The 23,596-nt window shown below is 40.0% G+C and overlaps 1 protein-coding gene and 1 long non-coding RNA gene across 2 annotated transcripts in view; one reads left to right on the top strand and one right to left on the bottom strand.

Moving 5' to 3' along the window:
- LOC126184550 (dnaJ homolog subfamily B member 12) overlaps positions 1-23,596 on the bottom strand; it is a 139,509-nt gene that overhangs the window by 67,851 nt on the left and 48,062 nt on the right. The window contains exons 3-5 of the mRNA XM_049926979.1: positions 15,072-15,150; positions 11,093-11,238; positions 6,695-6,832 (exon numbers count right to left, since the gene is read on the bottom strand). Coding sequence (XP_049782936.1) covers positions 6,695-6,832; positions 11,093-11,238; positions 15,072-15,150 — 363 coding nt within the window. The remainder of the gene's footprint in view (positions 1-6,694; positions 6,833-11,092; positions 11,239-15,071; positions 15,151-23,596) is intronic.
- The window catches only part of LOC126184568 (uncharacterized), a 470,820-nt gene that overhangs the window by 406,583 nt on the left and 40,641 nt on the right, over positions 1-23,596 (top strand). The window lies entirely within an intron of this gene.

The following is a 23,596-nucleotide window of genomic DNA, read 5'->3' as shown; positions in this document are numbered from 1 at the left end:
TAATTACTGAACCTTACTTTGAGCTCATATTCTGGTCACACCACATGTGTTAAACCCTGCTGGAATTGTGGAAATGACTACTTTTATTTGGTGAATGAATATTACATTTTAGTTGAAAAGGGGGCAGCATACATGGTAATATTTAAGAGAAAGGGTGCCTTTTTCAACCTTTCTTGGCAAGTGTCAAATTACAGGAGCCACAGAAGACAGACCACAATTAGGAGAATAATTTTCTATGCACAGTTTAAAGATACACCACATTAAACTTCCAGATGAATTGTCATCACTTTCCGATTAGTCTTTTTGTTCTAATAGTGGTGGGTGTATATTTTTGCAATTTTCCTGATGGTGATACATATTAACAAAATAATGTTTAAATGCAAGCTCTGTTGCCCTTCACAGCTGTTATATTTTTATGTATGTAAATCTACATTTTTAGTTTATTGGCTTTTGTGTTTCTTTGTGCCACATGCTCACATGTGCTATGTTGCCCGACCTCTGAACAGTATTCCCACTTCATTGTTCACTGTTCATTATTGCAGTGTTTACATTCCATCTTCACATCAGATTGGACACAACTGTGCTCCCATCTGTTGTTGTCTATCTATGCGAGACAGTGCACGTAACGTAACTAATTGCCTTGTATGTGTGTGTGCAATCATGCATCATTTACAGAGTTGTGTAAAGTCTATGGTGATCAGTACACACAGTTCCTTCGAGGACAAATAAGAACAGGGCGCGAGCATTTCCATATTACAGCCAGCAAAGAGAACTTCTGAATGTCTCAATATTAGTGAAAGTTCAGTGAAGCAAATTTTGAGAGACTATAGAAGAACTTCATATCTTGTATCAAAAAAGAAAAAGAAAGAGAGAGGAGAGAGAGAGAGAGAGAGAGAGAGAGAGAGAGAGAGAGAGAGAGAGAGAGAGTTCTGGCAGCCGACAGAAGTTTATACTGGATGAGTATACACAGGGAGTCACAAGAAGAAAAATCCAAGGCTTCGATGTGGGAAAGCCATTTCCAACAGTAGCAGCCATGTTGGAAGCATTGAAGAATGAAGTGTAAGACTTTCCTGATATGAGCGAAACAACTATTTGAAAATTGGGCTTCAGATACAAAAAGTTCAACACTAGACCTGTGCTGATGGAAAATAACTGAATAACAGGAAAAAAGAGCCAAGTTCTTGTGGGAAATAAGACACTTGGGCAACACCGGATGGACTGTTTATAACAATGATGAGAGTTGGCGTGGTGCAAGTCATTCCAGGAAGTTTGGCTGGCAGGAACAAAGTATGCCTTATGCATCAGAAAATGAATACGATTATCAAAGAGGAAGTGTTAAAGATTCGAGTGGCTGGAAAGGAGGAATTCAAAACAACGTCTGGTTCTGAAAAAAGCGTTATAATGTGCCACATCAGGAACAAAATTGTGCTCATGCAAAACGCTGGCTTATGTTTTATTGGACACAAAGGGGGTGCAGATTATCATTCTAGAATGAATGCCACAAACTACAGAGTGTGTTTTAGGAGCATTCTCAAAAAATTACCAGACAGATCTGCAATTCTTTTGCACTGAAGTGCCAAAGAAACTGGTATAGGCATGTGTATTCACATCAGATATGTAAACAGGCAAAATATAGCACTGCAACCAGCAACACCTATATAAGACAACAAGTATTTGGAGCAGTTGTTAGATCAGTTACTGCTACTACAATAGCAGGTTACCAAGATTTAAGTGAGCTTGAACATGGTGTTATAGTTGGAGCACGAGCGATGGGACACAGCATCTCCAAGGTAGCGATGAAGTGGATATAGCCCCGTACGACCATTTCATGAGTGAATTGTAAGGATTCCAGTAAAACACAAATCACTTACATTGCTGCAGCCAGAAAAAGATCCTTCAAGTATGGGACTAATGACAATTGAAGAAAAACGTTCAATGTGACAGAAGTGCCCCCCTTCCGCAAATTGTTGCGGATTTCAATGCTGAGCCATCAACATGTGTCAGCATGCAAAACATTTAATGAAACATCGTTGACTGGGCTTTCGGACCCTAAGGCCCACTCATGTAACCTTGACGACTGCACGACACAAAGCTTTACACCTCGCCTGGACCCGTCATCACGGACATTGGACTGCTGTTGACTGGAAACATGGTGCCTGGTCGGACGAGTCTCATTTCAAATTGTATCAAGTTGATGAACGTATATGGGTATGGAGACAACCTCATGAATCAATGGATCCTGCATGTCAGCAGGGAGCTGTTCAAGCTGGTGGAGGCTGTGTCATGTGAGGCATGTGCGGTTGGGAGCGATATGGGACCCCTGATTAGTCAAGATGTGACTGACACGTGACACGTACGTAAGCTTTCTCTCCTGCTTCCATTCGTGCCCTTTGTGCATTCCAATGGACTTGGGCAGTTGCAACAGGACAATGCAACATCCCACATGTCCAGAATTGCTACGAAGTGGCTCCAGGAACAGTCTTCTGCTGGCCACCAAACTCCCAGATATGAACATTATTGAGCATATATGGGATCACTGGCAACATGCTCTTCAGAAGAGATCTCCAACCCCTTGTTCTCTTACAGATTTAGGGTCAGTGCTGCGGGATTCATGGTGTCAATTCCCTTCAGCACTACTTCAGACATTAGTCGAGTCCATGTCATGTTGTGCCACAAGATCAACCCAATACCATGAAATCCATTTAAGAAATGGAGAATGGAGACCATTATTGAATGGATGAAAAACAATAATGTAGAGCTTCCATCTAATGCCACATCATATGAGAAATTTATTGAAACTGGCCTACTGGAACAAGCGCAACTGCACTTCAGGGTGCAAGAATACCTTTTGGAAAGTATTTTGCAATAATGGACAAGGAAATTAAACTTCACTGGTTGCCTGTAGTGCACTTCAAATTGAACACCATTGAACCTATTTACACATTTGTCAAGAACAAGGTAGCAAAGGAGAACAAGAATTTTAAAATTAATATGTTACAGTTGCGTCGCTCCACTATGGAAAGTGTTCCCCAATGTGTCTCAATGAATTCAGAGAGTCATGTACACAAGCTTGAAAACAATTACGCCCACAATCTTGCCATAGCAATAGAATTGTTGCTGATCTAAGTAGATGACTGCAATAGCAGCAGCGAGACCTCAGCCAAAAGTGGTTAAGGTGGGTTTTATTTCAGTCATCATTCTTTACTACAAAAGTTATTTGAGCTAATCAACTTCTCCATTTACTGTCCACATGTGTTATACAAATGTTCATTTATTGTCAGCTGCTTGCATACTGAACATTTATTTGCACTTTCTCATATTACTTCCCTCTACTTGAAGAAGAAGAAGAAGAAGAAGAAGAAGAAGAAGAAGAAGAAGAAATTTGAACACACCAAAACTGTACTGGAATGCGACTACGAAGTTGCCATTCTTCAGTGACGAAGAAGTGCTTATGGCCACACAATGGTGGCATGCTGGTGTGACAACTACACTCCACCACAGCCTTGCATATATTGCAGCTGCTAACACAACTGCTTTACAAATTCTTAACTAACAAACATGAGGAGTATTCATTAGTGATGTAACCATTAAGAGTTCATGCTGAACACCAGTGGCTTCTCTGTCGCAACAGCCACAATGGTAAGCTCAATCACAGCGTCTTGCATTTCACATTATGATGATGAAATGAGTTATCAGAAAATTATGAAAATCTGTATTTAACAGGACAAGGTTATATCTAAACTAAGCAAAGAAAATTTTTCTCCTAATTACAGTCTGATTTTTATGCACCCTTAAAGTTGACACTCGCCAAAAAAAGCTAGAAAAAGCTCGGTTTCTCTAAAATATTACTGCGTATGTTACCCCCATTTCAACTAAGATGTAATAGTCATACACTAAAGAACGAGACATTTCCACGATTTCGGCAAGGTGTAACATATCGATGTTCACAGTGCAATGTGACCAGAATATGAACTCAAAGTTGGGAGTCAATCACTATGAAATCGATAATAAAGTGGGACTTTCTGCTGCAGTTCAGTTAATTGAGTCACTTGGTAGGCTTCTTAATGAGCAGGTCACAAATTTTAGCCAAGATGAAGAAAATCATTATTCTTCAAGTCCTTTTATAGTAAATGTTAAGCAGCTACAGTTGTAAACCAGTCAGAGAAACAGATTTTTAGGTGAATTACTTTAGACATTATTGCATGTGAACTTCATGGAATATTACGAGGTGCATTCAAGTTCTAAGGCCTCTCATTTTTTTTCTAATTAACTACCCTCCCGAAATCGATGAAACTGGCGTTACTTCGACGTAATCGCCCTGCAGACGTACACATTTTTCACAACGCTGACGCCATGATTCCATGGCAGCGGCAAAGGCTTCTTTAGGAGTCTGTTTTGACCACTGGAAAATCGCTGAGGCAATAGCAGCACGGCTGGTGAATGTGTGGCCACGGAGAGTGTCTTTCATTGTTGAAAAAAGCCAAAAGTCACTAGGAGCCAGGTCAGGTGAGTAGTCAGCATGAGAAATCTCAAAGTTGTTATCACGAAGAAACTGTTGCGTAACGTTAGCTCGATGTGCGGGTGCGTTGTCTTGGTGAAACAGCACACGTGCAGCCTTCCCGGACATTTTTGTTGCAGTGCAGGAAGGAATTTGTTCTTCAAAACATTTTCGTACGATGCACCTGTTACCGTAGTGCCCTTTGGAACGCAATGGGTAAGGATTACGCCCTCGCTGTCCCAGAACATGGACACCATCATTTTTTCCAGCACTGGCAGTTACCCGAAATTTTTTTGGTGGCGGTGAATCTGTGTGCTTCCATTGAGCTGACTGGCGCTTTGTTTCTGGATTGAAAAATGGCATCCCCGTCTCATCCATTGTCACAACCGACGAAAAGAAAGTCCCATTCATGCTGTCGTTGCGCGTCAACATTGCTTGGCAACATGCACATGGGCAGCCATGTGGTCGTCCGTCAGCATTCGTGGCACCCACCTGGATGACACTTTTCGCATTTTCAGGTCGTCATGCAGGATTGTGTGCACAGAACCCACAGAAATGCCAACTCTGGAGGCAATCTGTTCAACAGTCATTCAGCGATCCCCCAAAATAATTCTCTCCACTTTCTCGATCATGTCGTCAGACCGGCTTGTGCGAGCCCGAGGTTGTTTCGGTTTGTTGTCACACGATGTTCTGCCTTCATTAAACTGTCGCACCCATGAAGGCACTTTCAACACATCCATAACTCCATCACCACATGTCTCCTTCAACTGTCAATGAATTTCAATTGGTTTCACACCACGTAAATTCAGAAAACGAATGATTTCACGCTGTTCAAGTAAGGAAAACGTCGCCATTTTAAGTATTTAAAACAGTTCTCATTCTCGCCACTGGCGGTAAAATTCCATCTGCCGTACGGTGTTGCCATCTCTGGGACGTATTGACTATGAACGCAGCCTCATTTTAAAACAATGTGCATGTTTCTATCTCTTTCCAGTCCGGAGAAAAAAAATCGGAGGCCTTAGAACTTGAATGCACCTCGTACAGCTAGCACTTCTTTTAAAGAAGACTACTGAAGGGTCTAATGAAGTAAATCATGGATAGCCACGGGTAGTAGCGAACTTGTAATGATAATAGTCTTACGGCAGTTAATTGCACACTTGACAGCCATTTAAATTTGTTTACAAGGCAATAAAGCAGAATTAAGTGAACTTCAAAACTTTTACATAAGTGGATACAATCTGATATTGTAACTACTGTCTCCAGGCCAAGTTGATGTTTCTTCAATGCCACTTTTCATTGAATGAACTGGTATCTATTCTCACAGAGTGAAGGGGATGGGCTTCACAAGCCTATTGAGGTAGGCGGCCTGAATTTTCTACACTAAAATTGAAACAGGAACAGGAACTTTTTGCCCGAAATGTGATCTGGAGAAGGTGTAGAAGAATCAGTGGAAAAGAATCTGCCCTGTACAAGAGCTGTAAGAATCAGTAGAAATCCATATTCATAGATTCAGGACTCTTAAGGCTATTTTAATTTTGTTATAGGTGGTATCTGCACAAAGAAAGAGTTGACATATACTGCATAGATATTTTCAACTGTGTGTATGATGAGTGTTGTCAGTAATGAAAATGTTTTAGTCTATTAGGTATTTTCAATAGAACAAACACATTTAAAAATCTGACTAGCAAATAAAGAATGACATTTGCTTTATTGGTAAAGCTAATGAATGACTCAAAAGAGTGAATAGTGAACCCACTACCAGCTCTCTCTCTCTCTCTCTCTCTCTCTCTCTCTCTCTCTCTCTCTCTCTCTCTCTCCAATGCCCCCCCCCCCTCCACCCGTAAAAATATTACTATCAAATAGGAATGAAAATGGTATCAAATTACCTACTTACTGACATCCCAACTGTTTACAAAAACCACACAGTCATACAAGTGAAAACTGACCTTTAAATTACTTATTACATTAGCTATAATTATTATATTTACCACCTCTAGATTTTTTAAAACCTGCTTAAGTGGCCCATAGAACTGAACCTCAAAACATTACTTCATTAACATACTGATGAACAAAAGAAATTCTACAACAAATTCAGCTGCAAGTCATGGCGAAAGCCAGGTGCATGACCCCATGAGTTTAAGGAATTTATTACATGCATACTGACTCACGAAACAATCACAGACTTTTCTACTGTACCTTCAAATCCTCTTGTGTAATTGTATTCACGATGACTATGCCTGTTGGACTGTTGCAACCTCTCTTCTTCTGACCCATATAAATCATACTGTTTTCGTTTCTCTGGGTCTGTTAGAATTGCTACAGCATTTCCCACAGCTATAAAGTCAATTTTTGGAATTAGCTTACTATACCTGTTTACAGAAATTGGAATCTACACAATGTCAAATAATCTTCAACAGGAGCACACTTATTAATTATTTGCCTTTGCAAACAGTCGTACTCACAAAATTACCAAGAAGAAGGAAGCTCAACATTCAACACTGGCTCAATGGTAAGATTTGTTCTTCAGTCAATTAAACACTGCAATTTAGATTGTTCTTATTTTGGAAAAAAAAAACACAAATCAAACTTTTAACATAAGTTCATTCTCTTTCCAATGAAACTTAGTGGTCAGAATGAGGGAAGGATGGGGAATAACTGTTGTAATGAAGCTACAGTAAAAAGCATAAAATGACAACTTTTAAAAATTTGAAAATATTTTCATAACATTAATGTCAACATTAAAAAACACAGTACATAAAAGGAGAGAAAAATAAAGTATTCAGTATCATTCATCTACATTCTCGTTTAAATAACAATGACTGTCTATATGCCTTTTTTCCAAACAAACGTAACAGATAGCACAGTACACGCTCGATATAATGTGGCTGTCGAGGAACATGCTTTCTTTACTCCCATGTTATAGTGTACCCATGGTATCTGAGAGAGTTGTGTAATGACAAATTACACCTGTACTATACTGTACTTGAATTTAAGGATCATTAAAAGCAAAACACTACAGAAACTTACCAAATAGTGTAAAGCAATTAGACAAATTTCAGTCAAACATCAATCAAACAATAACATGAGTTTCATGTCACATACAAAGTAAATTCTATCAAATACAGTACAACAATTTACAACATTGCCTGCAAGTTACAATACGTCATTCTTTTATTGCTTTACAGATGGCAGTTAGCTTTCTTTGTCGGGTCATTTCATGCAGTTTCATTAAACTGTATTGTTTTATGCTCATCAGGTACAACAACTCAGTTTGGTTTTGTTCACTTTGTCACTCCATCCACATGATCACTTCATCCAATATTTCAAGTGTACAGGGATCATCAACTACTTTCGTCTTCAGCTTCATCATCCTCATTCTCAACTGCTTCGCTACTCGTATTTCAAACAGCACCAATAATGTCATTGTCATCTGTGGTCTCCAAAATTGGCTCTTCATTGTCAATGACTACGCAGCTGTTCAAGTTGCCAAGACCAATATTGGGCATCACATGTACACTGGATGCCACTGCTGTTGGAATCTACACCACTACAGTATCCGCGTGTTGCAGTTTCTTCAATGGAACACTTGTTCCAGTGATTCCTAATAGCAGTTGGATCAATGCTTTGCCATGCCAGGCCTGCTGAATATGTAACTCTCTTCAGATTTACTACTCAAATGAGCAGTTCGCAGCAACAATGAGCCTTAAATGCTTTTATGATCCCTGATCCAGCAGCTGAATTAATGCCATCACATTTTTTAACAAAAACATAGTTTTTATTTGTCCATCTTGAGATTGCAACACATCAGCAGGTGAATGAACTGGACAGTGATCAATGATGAGTAGAGCTGCTTCTCTCAGTTTAAGTGACCGTAGTTGCTTTCTCACTGACAGAACCAGTTGGTGAAAATGTCACTTGTGATCCAAGCATTCACTGAATGCCTGTAAGTGGATTGTAATGTCTTGTTTACACGGTTGAAACATCTCTGACTTTTGCTTTTACCCACACAAAGAGATTTCAATTTATGACTACCCAATTTATTTCCTGATTTTTTGTGTCAAGAGTTCTGGCTGAAAGCAATCAATAATAAAAAGCCCTTTCATCATAATTATACACTTTTAAATCACTTAAATTTTCATTTACCTTTACCTTGTGTAGAATTGCAGGAAACTGAAGCAAATTAACTTATGCAAGACCTTGCTTCTCCTTCAATGGTCATTTGGCAAATTCCATAGCAACATTTCTATCTTGGAAACTATCTGTCGGAAGCTATAAAATCTTTATTCTCATGTAAATCAAAGTGAAATGTTTCAGAAGAAGCTTTAATAACTGACAGGAAAGTGGCACACCACACTCCCATGATAAACTAGTTTTAGTTTCACCATTCTTCACACGGTCAATAATTGTTAGTTTATTATACATACAACATCGTTTCTGTTTCTGTTTCTGTAGCATCTTTAAAAGCACACCGAAATCTACAAAATGAATGAATAATTTATGATCCACATGATGGTTGTGCTCATTTCGATTACTGCCAAGCACCACTACATAGACAATTCATTAATGCATCATTATGTTAACCATGGAATAAAAGATTCTGTACAGCAACAATCCTGATGTATTGATAAAACAAACCAAAGTTTTGGTTTAATCACATCCATGAGTTTCAGTTATTGTTTAGAGAGCTTGGAGGTTGCAGCAGTTAATTATAATGCAGAAAGGCTACATGCAGACTGTAATGCAATTTTTTTCAAGCTGGACTACAGTATATCAGGCTTCTACTGTATTACTTTTCTATGGGCAAATGGCAGTATCTCCAATATGCAGAGGTGATCACTGTTACCACATTATTTGGTAACAAATTTGTTAATTACCACAGTCGTGTTTTTACTCAGCAGACATGGTAAAGTAGAACTGTTTTTACACATTAGCTTCTGTAGTTGCTACACAAAAATGAAATTCAAAAGTCCCCGAACCCTTTAACACTATAAAGGAAATTTAGAAATATCTGATTTTTACAGAATCAAACCTTATTTCCATTAAGTCTTATAGTGTCAGTTGTAGGAGAAAAACAGACTTGTCACCAATACACAGTATGATGGCTTATTAATTTAAACAGCGAATCTTATCTCCACTGTTTCTGGCCACTATCGCCGGACCGCATACAGCAGTGCACATGACGGAAGAAGCTATCTTGGGTATGGGGTAAGGAGGAAAGGAGGAGGCGGTGGTAGGGAGGGGAAGGGGGTAGTTGTGGTGTAAAATGTAGGGTGCATGGGGGAATATATAGAGGTGTGGTGGGGATAGTGGGGATACAGCAGGGCTGCTAGGTGCAATCACTTGGTACTGGGGATAGAGAATGGGGGCCAGGGGGGGTGGGGGGGAGAAAGGAGAGGAGTAGAGGAATGGAAAAGCCTAGTGAGTACGTTGGTGGAATAGACAGCTGTGTAGTGCTGCAATGGGAGCAGGGAAGTGAACAGGTGGATGAAAGACAGGAAGTAGCAAAGGCTGAGAGCAGGAGGGTTACGGGCACATATAATATATTGCAGGGTGAGTTCCCACCTGCGCAGTTCAGGAAAGCTGGCATTAGGAGGAATCAAGATGCCACAATCTGTGAAGCAGTCACTGAAGTGAAGTACATAGTGTTGGGCAGCACACTCAGCAAGGAGAGGAGGAGGTGGGTGGGGAGAGGGGGCGGTGGGTGGGTGGGTGGGTGTGTGGGTGGGGAGAGGGGGCGGTGGGTGGGTGGGGAGAGGGGGGGCGGTGGGTGGGTGGGGAGAGGGGGGGCGGTGGGTGGGTGGGGAGAGGGGGGGGCGGTGGGTGGGTGGGGAGAGGGGGGGGCGGTGGGTGTGTGGGGAGAGGGGGGGGGCGGTGGGTGGGTGGGGAGAGGGGGGGGGCGGTGGGTGGGTGGGGAGAGGGGGGGGGCGGTGGGTGGGTGGGGAGAGGGGGGGGCGGTGGGTGGGTGGGGAGAGGGGGGGGCGGTGGGTGGGTGGGGAGAGGGGGGGCGGTGGGTGGGTGGGGAGAGGGGGGGCGGTGGGTGGGTGGGGAGAGGGGGGGCGGTGGGTGGGTGGGGAGAGGGGGCGGTGGGTGGGTGGGGAGAGGGGGCGGTGGGTGGGTGGGGAGAGGGGGCGGTGGGTGGGTGGGGAGAGGGGGCGGTGGGTGGGTGGGGAGAGGGGGCGGTGGGTGGGTGGGGAGAGGGGGCGGTGGGTGGGTGGGGAGAGGGGCGGTGGGTGGGTGGGGAGAGGGGGCGGTGGGTGGGTGGGGAGAGGTGGAGGTGGGTGGGTGGGGAGAGGTGGAGGTGGGTGGGTGGGGAGAGGTGGAGGTGGGTGGGTGGGGAGAGGTGGAGGTGGGTGAGTGGGGAGAGGTGGAGGTGGGTGAGTGGGGAGAGGTGGAGGTGGGTGAGTGGGGAGAGGTGGAGGTGGGTGAGTGGGGAGAGGTGGAGGTGGATGGGGAGAGGGGGAGGTGGGGGGAGAGGGGGAGGTGACTATGTCTCTATTTCACATTAAGAAAGTTTGTTACATCTGAACACAACAATAAATGGGATGCAATCATTGTAGTTACAAATGCACTGAAGTTTTTACCAAAAGTACTAACCTTTAAAAGCTTCATTGGCACCAGGACATTTATTTTTATCCGGATGAAGCAACAAGGCTAGCTTCTTATATGCCTTTTTAATTTCACTATCAGTAGCATCCTTCGACACACCCAAAATTTCGTAATAATCTTTACATTTTTTAACCCTATAAAAAAAGGAAAATGACTGTACAGTATATTCAGCTCGACTGACAGAAACAATATATGAAAACAATATAACATGATTAAACACAACCACATATGAAAGAGCTGCAGTCACCGTAGCACATACCTGTTAAATGTCACGAACTTTTTTTTCGTAATTCAGCATAATAATATCTCATTTTGCATGCACACCTGGATACAAACCTTATCTAGACTTACCACGCATTCAGCAATATACACCCCAGCAGTTCCTCCATTTTTTCTAATGTTGTCCACCCAACTCTCATTAGTTAGCCATGGAATCCAGCAAAGAATTTACACGCCCCATCTAATATTTATTCCCTTAGCTACACGTCCTAGCCACCTTTCCCATCAATTTATTTGTCATCCTCTCCCCTGCCTCACCCCACCCCCTTTCCCTTGGTAATTTCCAAAACACTTCTCTATTGTTCACTGAGAAGTCAGATTTTAATGGTTTTCACAATCATGTATCATATATCATCATAAATACAAATTGACGATACGGTACACACTGACTGCAAACATATCTCTCGAGATACATCAAAAGCTGCTTCAAAAACCCTGTACTGTCATTTGACCATTGGACAGACACACATATGGGCGACATGATAATAAGCATCCCTGGCGTAGAGAAACAACTTAAGGATTTGAAAACAAATAAATCATCAGGTCTGGATGGAATCCCAGTTCAATTTTACAAAGAGTAGTCTAGAGCACTGGCCTCTTACCTACCTTGCATGTATCATAAATCTCTCGCCCCGCATGAAGTACCAATCAACTGGAAAACGGCACAGGCGACTCCAGTATATTTAAGAAGGGTAAAAGAATGGACCCACAAAATTATGGACCAATATCCATAACTTAGGTTTGCTGCAGCATCCTTTAACATAGTCTCAGTTCAAATACAATAAAATTTCTTGGTACTGAGAAGTTTATGTCCACAATTCAACAGGTTTTAGAAGGCATAGGTGGTGCAAAACTGAGCCTGCCTTTTTCTCACATGATATACTGCACACAACGGATGAAGGGTAACAGGCAGATTCCGTATTTCTACATTTCCAGAAAGCATTTGAAAAGTTGCCCCATTGCAGACTGTTAAAGGTACGAGCATATGGAAAAGTTCACAGAGTGGCTTGAAGACCCAGTAAGTTGTCCTTGATGGCGAGTGTTCATCCGAGACAAGGGTATAGTCAGGAATGCCCCAGGGAAGTGTGACAGGACCGCTGTTGTTCTCTATATACATAAATCAGGGTGTATATGCAGACAAGAAAAAAAAAATCCCAGATTTCCCAGTTAAAAATAGACTTTCTCCTGGGTGAAAACGCACTTTTTCTCTGTTAAGCTGACCGTATATTTTCTCTCTGAACTGTACAACTTACCAAGGCTTTGAATGGTTATGGTTTTATACGCGGGCATAGAATTTCTCGACACATTAGAAAATGAAACTTGGGGAAGAAAACATGTTTTGGAAAGATCTCGATGTGCAGCAACATGTACACTGCATATTTTCGTATCACGAAAGTATAAATTCGAATTCCACCAAACACCGCATGTTACTTTCTGAAGCACTGAAATCGAGATTGCGATGCGCTTTTGTAAGCCACTCATGGGTCATGTCCCGTGATCTCGCCAGCCGATGACAATGGATATTCAGAGCTTATGACACATGATGTAGTCAGCCAATGGCAACATCACTGTTAAGTAGCACGAACACACGAACAGCAACAGTTAACGGTTTAAATTAATAAACATACTGTTGCTACAAGAAAAGGAAAGCTTTCACATATAATATTGGTGTCTAAGGTTAATACACTGCAAGAGAAGCTAAGCTTTCACATATAATGTTGGTCTTTTATGCGCATATTACACTTTAAGATATATAACACAAATGAGCCAGTAAAATTTTTACTAATGACATAAATGTCTGATCTTCTGGGCTCGAAACTCTTCTAAATGACTTTTCATCAGCTGATTTTTAAATGAGAGTCAAACGCTCTGTGATATAAGAAATTCATCTTACAATCTCGCATGTAGTTCATAGTTCAATTTACTTTGAACGTAATGCTTTTCAAACCACCACTCGCAATATTTTACCGTGACCTGTTAGAAATCTGTTCGTTTCAGGAGTTGCCGGAGAGCGCCAACAGGTGTCACAGCGCTTGCATAGCTACAATGACTTAGGAGGCCTGTATGTATTAGGAGGCCTGTATGTAAGTATATGTAAAACAGTAGAAAATCTTACATTATGTCATAAAAGAAACAAGACATTGGAATTTCGTGAAGCATACTAAAATGTACACATTTAAAGTTCACATTCGTATGTCCAAATTCTCAATTAAGTAGGCCTCGACCTGACATTAAGCTATTAAATGTGGTTTTTGGGATGCAAATTTTCTTGGAGTACCAGTACTGTGTTATCTCATGTTTGGTTCTTTATTATGGCATAATGCGATACCTGCTAAAAGATGAAAACGTGCACTTTAAATGCAGCGAATAGTTGAAACTAGCCAATAATGCGGAATTAAACACTTCGCTTCAAATATATTGACTGCCTCAGCGGGAAAGATTAATGAAAGGAAATTTCTTTAGCAAACCGACAAAAATAACTTCACTGTTCTACAAGCCAATTAATGCTTGACCGTCACAAAAGGTGGAAATAAACTAAAATCTGAAACTAATAATATATTTTTGCCTTCGATAATTATGTAAATGCATTTTAATTCATTTGATAGCTCCCGGCCACAGAAATCAGTTTGGTTTTCATTTGACGTGAGGGCAGTAAATGAAGAGGAAACAGCAAAATCGCTAAATGTAAACACAGGTCACGTGGAGACTGCCCACTTCCCCGCTGTACTCTGACTGCTCAGTCCATCAGCCCCGGATCTTCGATATTTCCGAACCACAGCAATACTAGATAGATTATATCTCATGAAAGCTGTAGCATCTCAGATATATTCTTCAGTAAACTAAAATTAGTTGAATCAAAGCCTTTTTTCTCAAAGGCTATTAGTAGAAATTTTCTCAAAACTTAAAAAGCTTTCTCAAATTCTGTAGATTACAGGCAAAGGAGAACTTCTACTCTTTACTACATTGTGCAGGTTCATTCACACTGTACAAGTGGAAAATAAAATATATTACCTCTATGAATAGAAATTTAATAATCTGAATATAAACTATTTGAAATATATTTACCTTCATTAGAAATCTATGCCTTACACATTTGGAATTTGTGTTGGCATTTGAAATTATTAATATTCTATTTATTCCATGCTTAGCTTTATTCTTTGACCAGTATATGCCAAGCTGTCAAACCAACTAGACAGCATTTTTGAACCAACATGAACATAAAAAACAAATTTAAAGCACAGTCGTTTCAGTACATAAGATACCGTTTTCTATTGCAGGTAAATGCATTTCAAATGCGTTTATGTTCATATCACTACAATTCAATTCACAAAAGTAATATATTCTATTTTGTACAAACCACAAAACACTTTAGACTGGCCTAAAGGCTGAGGACTAGTTGTGAGTAAATAAAAATTATACAAAGAAGTGGAAAATACAGTCTTTTAGTTTTTTATGTGTTGTCTGCCTTCATTCTGACCAAGAAGAACAATAATGGCCTTATTCCAGCTTTGGTGGAATTGTCTTCCTACACAGAGATTTGGTGAACTATTTTCAAGTTCACTTCATTTTACTCTGCTTCCAGCTTTAACCACTTTTATCAAGCCTGCTTGAGTGTATGCCCAAGTTACACTTTCAGATAGGAACTACAGAATCATATGCTCAAACAACTTAACTACAAATTAGTTACCTTTTAACAGCTTCCATTTGCTCTTTGTTGTAATCTCCTCCTTCTTGTTGACTTGGTTTAGATTCCTCTTTCTTGGAACCTGTAAAAAAATATTAATAGCAAATTAATAGGTGTTCACTACAAAAGATAGGTGGGATTTCATATATTCTTTCTCAAATACTATAAAAATCTTTATTTCTATTTCTGTAAGCTTGCAAACTACAAGAAAAAAATTATAGCTTTCAGGTTAAAAATACAATCACAACCCTAAACTCTCAACTCTTTCAAAATTTAGAAGGAACTTAGTCTTACAGTAAAACTGTTCTTAGAATGCTTCAGTATCCAATTCTGATTGCAAATGTTATTAGTTTAAACATAAATTAATGTAAGTACAATTTAGTAAAGAACTGCTTATTAACATTGTTAAGTCATAACATCATCCTGTCAAGAAAACAATGTTCAGCAACACACTGCTGCTAAACCTCAAAATCTCAAGCAGTGACAAATTATTTTAGCATGTATCGCAACTTGTGCTGCCCTGGTATCTTACCTTCCATCATAGGCATTTTCCTAAATCTGAAACAACCTTGATCCATCACTGTCTCATGAAAGTAAAATCTGAATGACTACCACCCTTCACTTTGTGGTGTATGTTATCTCTTAATATAAAATTTACTGATTTTACAAGCTAGGAGGAAAAATTATTTCACTCAAGAACAAACACTAGATTTCAATCATTTTTACGAACAAGTATGACCGTATTTAATTAACGGATTTGTTCTAGGTCTCTCACAGTCTCACACATCTATAAGCGAATGAACTTGTTTGAACATGAACTTATATAACTAAGTACACAAACAATGAAAACGGTAAATTCATCTACTAAAACCTTGAAATTTATAGAAATATCTGATAAATCAAACAAATGTATATTTTGAGTTTGTAAACATAAAAAATAATACAACACAAATAGGGTAGCAGCATATGTTCAAAGCACTCATGGAGTGGTGCTTGTCAGGAATCGATAGTTGTATCATTTAGGGTGATGAGCCCTTATGGCAAGACCATAAGTGCAGAAGACTAACCTAATCTCCAACAAATAACCTCTGAGCAACATGTAATTGAGGGAACGAAATAACATTAACAGAAAGTGGAACATCAATTACAGCATATGGGCACAATGTGTCAGCTAATTTATGGCATGCATAGTGAACAGAATCAAGTTGTTTACGTGACTGTGGGTTGTCACACATTGTCAAAATAATGACTGATTGATAGCACAAATCAAAAAATTACTTAAAATACGATGAAACAAGTATCAACAAATATCGATACCAACAGCACACAAACAACAGACATGCTGCACTGTTATATTACAGATAAGAGGAAACAAATACACATATTAAGTTGCCACTTACTGGAGAAACAGATAATTAAAAAAATGGCATTCATGTTTGTGTGAATGTAATATGTACACAACTGTATGCTATTACTTCATCAGTGTGTAATGAGCCAACAGAATTAAAATCTTAAAGACTAGTATAACATATCAGAACTTGTCGGCTAAGGTGAACAAATACACATCATACACATGTTGATGCAATAAATATGTAGCCTCATATGCAATAAAATAAACATTGTAAACTGCACATAACTTCTCATATGACATATCAAAATCCTTGGTGTCAGACAGTCAAGCAGATGAAGTATTTCTCGATTTGTGACAATCACTTTACTTATTGTCAAAAGTACAATCATATGGATTATCAAGTGAAATTTGTAACTGGATTGGACTTTTTGATACAGAGACCGCAGGATGATGTCTTGGATGGAGACTCATCGGTTGGGTGTGAAGGTCTCACAAAAGAAAATAAATCAGGATCCACTGGGGAGCCAAATGATGACACTAGGCTGTATACGGATTGAGACTCACTCTGGCTTCTGAAAGTACTTTGGATATGCCCCAGGGAAGTGTGTTAGGCCCCATATTGTTCATGCTGTATATTAATGACACTGCAGACAATATTAACAGTACCCCGGGCTTTTTGCTATAATGCAGTACTGTGAAAAAGAAGCCATATATATATATATATATATATATATATATATATATATATATATATATATATATATATATATATATATATATATATAAACAAAGATGATGTGACTTACCAAATGAAAGTGTTGGCAGGTCGACAGACACACAAACGAGCACAAACATACACACAAAATTCAAGCTTTCGCAACAAACTGTTGCCTCATCAGGAAAGAGGGAAAGAGAGGAAAAGACGAAAGGATGTGGGTTTTAAGGGAGAGGATAAGGAGTCATTCCAGTCCTGGGAGCGGAAAGACTTACCTTAGGGGGAAAAAGGGACGGGTACACACTCGCATATACAGACACAAGTAGACATATTTAAAGACAGAGAGTTTTCTGTCTTTAAATATGTCTGCTTGTGTCTGTGTGTGTGTGTGTGTGTGTGTGTGTGTGTGTCGATAGACACACAAACAAACACAAACATACACACAAAATTCTAGCTTTCGCAACCAACGGTTGCCTCGTCAGGAAAGAGGGAAGGAGAGGGAAAGACGAAAGGATTTGGGTTTTAAGGGAGAGGGTAAGCAGTCATTCCAATCCCGGGAGCGGAAAGACTTACCTTAGGGGAAAAAAGGACGGGTATACACTCGCGCGCGCACACACACACATATCCATCCACACATATACAGACACAAGCTGTTACAACGGGATGTACCCACTGCCACACACCTCACTGTGGTTTGCAGAGTATAGATGTAGATATGGATAGAACATTATTCTTTTTTAAAGACAAGCATTACACTATCCTTAGACACAGATGACTGCTGATGAACTTAATATTAGAAAGTAGATATAGGCAGTCTGCTCCTGAACTGATTCATTGAGACAGAGCACAAGCTTGGATTAGGAACAGATGCAGAAGGAAAGCGGCCATGTCCTTGCGTAGGAACCAGCCTAGCATTTGCCTTAAGTGATTTAGGGAAACTGTGGAAAATCTAAATCAGGACAGCTGGACATGGGTTTGAACCGCTGTCCTCCCAAATGAGAGTCCACTGTGCTAACCACTGTGTTACCATACTCGGTCCAATTAAAGAGCTACCTTCTTCTATTGAGTGAACGGCTGGTGGCTTGGAAAAATGTAGTGGTAGCTCTTCAGGTCAGAAATGTGTCTCGAGTGACATCAGTGACTGCAAACAAGATTGAAAGGCAGGCTGCTGCAACAGTATCCCACACAGCATGCTGAAATAGTCAGTAAGGCAAAGACCATGTTGCGGAAAAATACACTATGACAATGCATATGTACAGGTGTGGTAACAAAGACCAGACTCATACTCTAACTTCTTACTAAAAAAAAACTTACACAACTGAAATGTTGTCCCCTTCAATGCAGTTCCTTCCCCAATCCCTGCACTGCTCCATGCGAATTTTCCATTGTTGGAAGCAGTGCTGCAAGTTTTTTTTTTTTGTGTTATGCTGTTGAGGAGGCTCATCGCTTTTTCCTTCACTGCATCCAAGCATTCAAACCTGGTTCCTTTGAGTGCAGACTTCAGTTTTGGGAAGAGAAAGAAGTCACATGGTGCCAGATCAGGCAAATACAATGCATGTTTCAACATTGGAATGTTGTTTTTCACCAAAAACCTTTTCACAGAGACTGCATTATAAGCTGGCGCTTTGTCCTGATGAAGAATCCATGAGCAATTCTTCCACATATCTGGTCTGCTTCATTGCACATGTTCACGGAGGGTTTCCAGAACAGTTACATAATTAGCTTGACTGACAGTTTGATCATCAAGCACCCAATCAATGTAGTTAACCCCTCCGATATCAAGGAACACTATTATCATTGTTCTGAATTCTGATTTGCTCATGAGCTCTCTGGATCATACTGGAATATCCATGTTCCATCACACATAGTTACTTTGCTGAGGTTTCAGCATCATTTTCAAGAGTGTCAACACAGTAGTCCATTCGATTGTGCTTTTGCTCGTTTGCGAGGATTCTATTGGCACTACTTTAGCACAAACTTTTGTCATACCCATATCATTGTGCAAAATCTGTCTGTTTCCTTATTGACGCAGGCAAGTTCTGAAATTGCTTGAATGCTCAGGCGGTGGTCTCAAACAATTCTGCTGACTCACCACATTCTCAGAGCAGGGATGGTCTGATTTAGGATTGTCTTCCCTTCTGTACTCTAAGCTCTTAATCCACTCAAAAACTTGTGTATGAGATAAGATACTAATCATCAAACTTGTTTCCACACATTGTAAGTTTCTGTTGCAGATTTTCCAATTTTTGTGATGAATTATATGTTAACACATTGTTCCACTTTAGAACAAAGCATAATTCTGATGGAGCTCAGATACACAACCCATTTCTAAGAAGGCTCACAGCCAGATTAACAACCACAGCAGTGTGAAATTTTGTATATGTGTCAGGGAGAGTCCCAAAGTTATTCCTCCACTCTTCTCTTTGTCATAGATGAGGCCAGAAACATGCACACAACAACGAGTCCAGTTTCTTTATTGCCACACCTCACATGTGGTCCTACATCTTACTACACCCCCCCCCCCCCACTCACGTACCACTAACAGAGGGTCATGAGGGTAAGATGAGAATAATTACAGCAAGCACAGAGGCATGCAAATAATCACTCCTCCCAGACTCCATACGAGTGGAATCGGAAGAAACCCTAATTACTGGTACAATGGAATGTACCCTCTGCCTTGACTTGAGTGCTCTCCAGTCTAATTCGGCTCCCCATGAGCTTTGTTCATTATTTTAACAACATTATTGAATTTTACATACATATTACTGCATGTATAGAGTATAGCATACACTATGAGTAGATACATTATCATGTTAGGTATTTAAAAAATGCACTTCCATAATAGGTATTTTAATGTTTTCACATAACATTTTTCAATGCTGCAGGACATAAGTCAGCCACACAGATTTTGCATAGAAGAATTAAGTGGTATACGTATCATTTTAGCAAATTAAACAAAAAATAGGAAAATCGTGTTACTGCCAACTTCCTGTTCTTCTGGCTGCTTATCAAACCTGAAATGACATCTGATGTCTAAGCATCAAACACTACATCTGGAAAAGTGTGGGTCACGAAGTTGATCAAGACTACAATCAACTGACGAGTCTTGTGCACAATTCATGAAACTGTTTCTTGTGAATCACTCTCACTAAGGTCTGCTTCCAATTTCTTCTTCCTGGAGTTCGGAGTGAGTCTCAATCTGTATCCAGCCAATTGTTACCACTTGGTTCCAACCAGATCCTGATTTATTTTCTTTTGTGAAACCCTCACCCCCAACCGATTTTTGTTTGTAACAATCCACAAGTAAATCTGTTCATGTTATCTATTAATGTTATAAAGTTGTTAAACAAAATTATGACGGATACACAAAGTTTAAAAAGTTCGTAAATATGGTTTGCTCAAATTATAATTTACAAGTTTAGAAATAATATCACACTCTAATGTCCAGTTATTTGATAAGATAGAAAATGAAATGACCTCTGCAACCGCACTTATGAGTGGACAACTATAAATAATATTGGATTCTGTGCACTCACTGAAGGCACATTATATATCTGAGAAGACTCAAAAGTTAAGTTGCAGACAGGCACAATTGAAAGACACTTACACAAAGCTTTAGGCCACAGCCTTTATCAGCAAAAGAGAGACAAACACCATTCATACACACAAGCAATCACACCTCTTGCACACATGATTACCAACTGTGGCATTCTAGCTCGAGATGCTGAAGTTGACATCATGTGCACAAAGTGTGCTTGCTTGTGTGTATGAATGGTGTGTGTACACGTATCTCTTTTGCTGATAAAGGCTGTGGCCAAAAGCTTTATCTAAGCATCTTTTAATTGTGCCTGTCTGCAACTCAACTTGTCTTCTTTATGATAAGTAGCAATCTGTCTTTCCCTACATTGTTGATATTTCTACCTTGAGTTTCTATTGTTTTGAAGACTCAAAAGTTGTACTTTCTAGATTGCTTCCAATCTGAAGAAAGACACACTGCAGAAAACTGTCATAATAATGGAAAATGCTTCACACATGAAATCATATGTCATGTTGATTAAATTTCCACACCACTAAAGCCTTGAACGTTCTTTAAACCTCACTGTGTAACATACAACACTGAAGTCAAAATGGAAAACTACTGATAAGGTCAAAAGGGCAGTTTTATTTTTCAAAAACAGTATTGGCCTTCAACGAACTTTTTTAAATGCAAGGAAATTAAAGAAATACTAATCATCAACCAATACCACCATAACAAACTGGAAATCTTCCATTTGGGCAGAGTCTGGTGATACCATCAGCTTGACGGAAGCCACGAGCTGTGATCTCCAGCAATTGTCAAACATATAATTTTGAAAGTTCCTGGCTGAGTAAAAGTGTGTGCCTGGCCACAACTCATATGTTGAACATTTCCTTTCACAGGAAGTGTTCTACAAACTAAACTATACGAGTATGGCTCATGACCTGTCATAAAGCTTTGTTCCTACCAGAACCTCACCTCCAACCTTAAGTCCAGCACACAATAAAAAAATCTACCGGGAAATTTAGAATCAGTGCACACTGCTGCTGAGTGCAAATTCACACCGTAGACAATACACTATGTGATCAAAAGTATCCGAACACCTCCAAAAACATACATTTTTCATATTAGGTGCATTGTGCTGCCACTTCCTGCAGGTACTCCATACCAGCGACCTCAGTAGTCATTAGACATTGTGAGAGAGCAGAATGGGGTGCTCCGTGGAAATCACGAACTTCGGACATGGTCAGGTGGTTGGGTGTCACTTGTGCCATATGTCTGTATGCAAGATTTCCACACTTCTAAACATCCCTAGGTCAACTGTTTCCTATGTGATAGTGAAGTGGAAACGTTAAGGGACACGTACAGCACAAAAGTGTACAGGCCTACCTCGTCTGTTGACTGACAGACTACAGACAGATGAAGAGACATCTATCCAGACAATAACACAGTAATTTCAAACTGCATCAAGATCCACTGCAAAGTACTACGACAGTTAGGCGAGAGGTGAAAAAACTTGGATTTCACGATTGAGCAGCTGCTCATAAGCCACACAGCATGCCAGTAAATGCCAAACGACACGTCACTTGGTGGAAGAAGTGTAACACTGGACCATTTAACAGCAGAAAAACGTAGTTCGGAGTGACGAATCATGGTACACAATGTGGCGATCCGATGGCAGGGTGTGGGTATGGCGAATGCCTGGTGAACGTCATCTGCCATCGTGTGTAGTGTCAACAGCCAAATTCAGAGGCGATAGTGTTGTGGTGTGGTCGTGTTTTTCATGGAGGGGGCTTGCACCCCGTGTTGTTTTGTGTGGCATTATCGCAGCACAAGCCTAAGATTGATGTTTTAAGCACCTTCTTGCTTCCCACGGTTGAAGTGCAATTCGGGAATGGCAATTGCATCTTTCAACATGATCGAGCACCTCTTAATAATGCATGGCCTGTGGCGGAGTGGTTACATGAGAACAACATCCTCATAATGGACTGGCCTGCACAGAGCCCTGACCTGAATCCTATATAACACCTTTGGGATGTTTTTGAACAGTGACTTCATGCCAGGCCTCACCAACCGACATTGATACCTCTCCTCAGTGCAGCACTCCGTGAAGAATGGGCTGCCATTCCCCAAGAAACCTTCCAGTACCAGATTGAATGTATGTCTGTGAGAGTGGAAGCTGTCATCAAGGTTAAATGTGGGCCAACACCATACTGAATTCCAGCATTAATGATGGAGGGTGCCACGAACTTTTAAGTCATTTTCAGCCAGATGTCTGGATACTTTTGATCACTTAGTGTATATTATCACGTTTATTGTGAACAACTGTAGATCATTTCTGGCATCAGAAAATTTAATTTCAATTACATTCTGGTTTTTATTATATATTTTGTTTTCAAAAAACATGAAATGTGAGAAAATAAGGTGTTTATTTTATTTTCCAACTTGATAGAAATATTCAGAATTTTGTAATTCTTGAAGTTTTCCCAGTGAACCAAGTACTCCATCATCTTTTGGGTGACCATCAGTGAGATGATTAATTCTTGTTCCTGTATTTCAGCTGATAACCTTACAGCCCAAAGTGAATTGCTTGCACGATTTTTTAAACAACTTTAGACAATACTGTGAAGTGAACAGGCTTACCACACACTACTATGTGAAATGATTTAAAAATCTTGCAAGTGACTCAACTTGCATATGTTTATAAGGTTGTCAGCTGAAAAATTGGCCCCAGTATTGTTAACATCCCAAATGCACAACCAAAATACACTGATATAGGCATGCATATTCAAACACAGAGATATGTAAACTGGCAGAACTTGGCATCGCAGTCGGCAATGCCTATATAGAAGAACAAGTGTCTGGAGCAGTTGTTAGATCGGTTACTGCTGCTACAATGGCAGGTTATCAAGATTTAAGTGAGTCTGAATGTGAAGTTGTAGTCG

Source organism: Schistocerca cancellata, chromosome 1, assembly GCF_023864275.1.
Source record: "Schistocerca cancellata isolate TAMUIC-IGC-003103 chromosome 1, iqSchCanc2.1, whole genome shotgun sequence".
NCBI classification, from domain to species: Eukaryota; Metazoa; Arthropoda; class Insecta; order Orthoptera; family Acrididae; genus Schistocerca; species Schistocerca cancellata.
The sequence above is the reverse complement of the archived record's forward strand: the minus strand, read 5'-3'. Positions and strand labels throughout refer to the sequence as shown.